The following is a 2,391-nucleotide window of genomic DNA, read 5'->3' on the forward strand; positions in this document are numbered from 1 at the left end:
TTAGTCGTTCACTACACGGAATCAGTTTGCTAAAATAATATTTGTACGTTTATTTTGGGTTATTAGCACACAGTAAGCAATTAATCTGGGAACCTAAAAATGTCGAAGAACACAAGTATACGGAACTTTAGAGATCAAATGCATTTAATTGTTGTGAAATATATAAACGTTGATTAGTTTCGTGTGGTTATATACCAACCTAAAATTTAATCGTTTTTCCAATGAAAGTAAATAAGTTACGTTTTAGATTGGTTAACTAGTAAATACGAGGATGGGTTGCTCCCTCAACTTGTAGTATATAAGTGAAGTCCCTAGGTTGTTCAGATCATATCATACAATCATACAAAATGGAGAGACTTTCTAATTCTCTTTTAGTCCTAGCAATCTTTTTCATTGTGTTCCAGAGTGCGACAACTATAACACAAGGTGCAAGAGAACTTGTGGAAAAGAAAGGGGTCCATGCTGATCAGCAGCCCTGCATTGTAGTGCCTGTTAAAGACCAAAAAGGTATTGTTGTTGGATCAGGGAAATGTGGTGGTTCAGGAGGTGGAGGGGACAGTGGAGATGGAAAAGATCACGGTGGTCAAGGTGGAGATCAGAGTGGACATCAAGGCGGAGCAGATCAAGGAGGAGATGGAAAAGACCACGGTGGTCAAGGCGGAGATGAGGGCGGAGCAGATCAAGGGGGAGATGGAAAAGACCATGGTGGTCAAGGGGGAGATGAGGGCGGAGCAGATCAAGGAGGAGATGGAAAAGACCATGGTGGTCAAGGTGGAGATGAGGGCGGAGATCAGGGGGGAGATGGAAAAGACCACGGTGGTCAAGGTGGAGATGAGGGCGGAGCAGATCAAGGGGGAGATGGAAAAGACCATGGTGGTCAAGGTGGAGATGAGGGCGGAGCAGATCAAGGGGGAGATGGAAAAGACCACGGTGGTCAAGGTGGAGATGAGGGGGGAGATCAGGGAGGAGACGGAAAAGACCACGGTGGTCAAGGTGGAGATGGTGGTCAAGGTGGAGATGAGGGCAGAGATGGAAAAGACCATGGTGGTGAAGATGAGGGTGGGCATGAAGGAGGAGGCGATGGCGGAGTTGATGGTGGTCCTGGAAAAGACCACGGTGGCGAATATGGTGGTCCCGGAAAAGATCACGGTGGTGAATATGGTGGAGGTCAAGGTGGAGGTTATGGAGGAGGTCAAGGTGGAGGTTACGGAGGAGGTTACGGAGGAGGTTACGGAGGAGGTTATGGAGGAGGTTATGGCGAGGGTGATGGATATGATGGGTATGGCAGTCCCGGAAAAGATAAAGGATACGGTGGAGGCTATGGTGGGGGACCATACACATATCCATACACTGGCGGCTACTGGCCAGGCGGCGGCTATTGGCCTGGTGGCGGGTGGCCAGGAATTTTTGGACGGAGGGGGTGGCCATATTGGAACATTGGCGGTGGTTATGGCAAGAAGAATGGGAAACCAGGCAATTAGTTATTTGAGCTTCATTGTTTTTATATTATATCTATCTATGAAATAAAATTTATAATTCTAAACTGATCTATCTGTATGTAGCTATGGATTTAATATATTAACCAATGGACTAACCTGATCCAATCCGTGGACCAAGGATGTTTTCATCCTTCGTATCCAACCCGTGGACCTAGGGTCAGCTGAGTACATTGGTCCTGTCTCGAAATGAACAAGTCTGTAGTCCTTATTCCTATGTTAACCATATGCAACCATTATAAACCGTCACACAACTGAAAGTGCCAAAGAAACCTGATTCACACACCCAGAAAATATAAAGGAAACCATTTCAGTTTAAAATCAGAAAATAAGAGCTTAGATACTTGTAAATCCTATATCAGTGCATTTAAAAGTAAAAGCATCTATAAATCTGTCTGCAAAGAACTTGCTTAACCTTCCCATTTCCAAATAAATTTCCCTACATTGAAGTCTTCTTTAATCAAACAACAACCCTCATTGATTGTAAGCCATCTGCCAATACACATATATTGGTTAATTTACTTTCTCATCTGATGAAAGGTCACCATAGAATCATAGATAAGCTTGTAATATTGCTAGAAAAATTAAGATTAGTTATACACACCTGTTGGTTAGAGGGGATCTTCAAAGTGAATCCTATGGATCCCCCGGTGGGTGATCTTGTGCCGACACATAGGACATTGGTCTGTAGTTAAAAGGGCACGTTCGATGCAGACTTTGCAAAAAATGTGACCACAACTTGTGCTCGTCTCTTCAACTATGCAATCCAAGCAAATCGGGCAAGTGAAAGTAGGCCGCCGCTGCAGTGGCGGTGGCGGTGCAACAGGGGCGACATGCAACTATAGAATGAAACCAGTTTTAATTGATATATCCTTTAAGCGTCAATCATTATAGC

At 44.3% G+C, this 2,391-nt stretch overlaps 1 protein-coding gene across 1 annotated transcript; it reads left to right on the forward strand.

Moving 5' to 3' along the window:
• The first annotated feature begins 345 nt into the window (after window positions 1-345).
• LOC110933456 (glycine-rich protein DOT1) lies at window positions 346-1,549 on the forward strand. Its single transcript, XM_035989018.1, has 2 exons — window positions 346-825; window positions 1,012-1,549. The coding sequence occupies exons 1-2, from the start codon at window positions 348-350 to the stop codon at window positions 1,479-1,481; spliced, it is 948 nt and encodes a 315-aa protein (XP_035844911.1). The 5' UTR covers window positions 346-347; the 3' UTR covers window positions 1,482-1,549.
• The last annotated feature ends 842 nt before the right edge of the window (window positions 1,550-2,391 follow it).

The sequence above is a fragment of the Helianthus annuus genome, chromosome 4 (genome assembly GCF_002127325.2).
Source record: "Helianthus annuus cultivar XRQ/B chromosome 4, HanXRQr2.0-SUNRISE, whole genome shotgun sequence".
Lineage (NCBI taxonomy): Eukaryota > Viridiplantae > Streptophyta > Magnoliopsida > Asterales > Asteraceae > Helianthus > Helianthus annuus.

Coding starts and splice junctions, on each gene's coding strand:
- LOC110933456 (XM_035989018.1), top strand. CDS start 348: ATGGAGAGACTTTCTAATTCTCTTTTAGTCCTAGCAATCTTTTTCATT. Junction 826..1,011: donor AAAAGACCACGGTGGTCAAG/GTGGAGATGAGG, acceptor ATGGTGGTCAAG/GTGGAGATGAGGGCAGAGAT.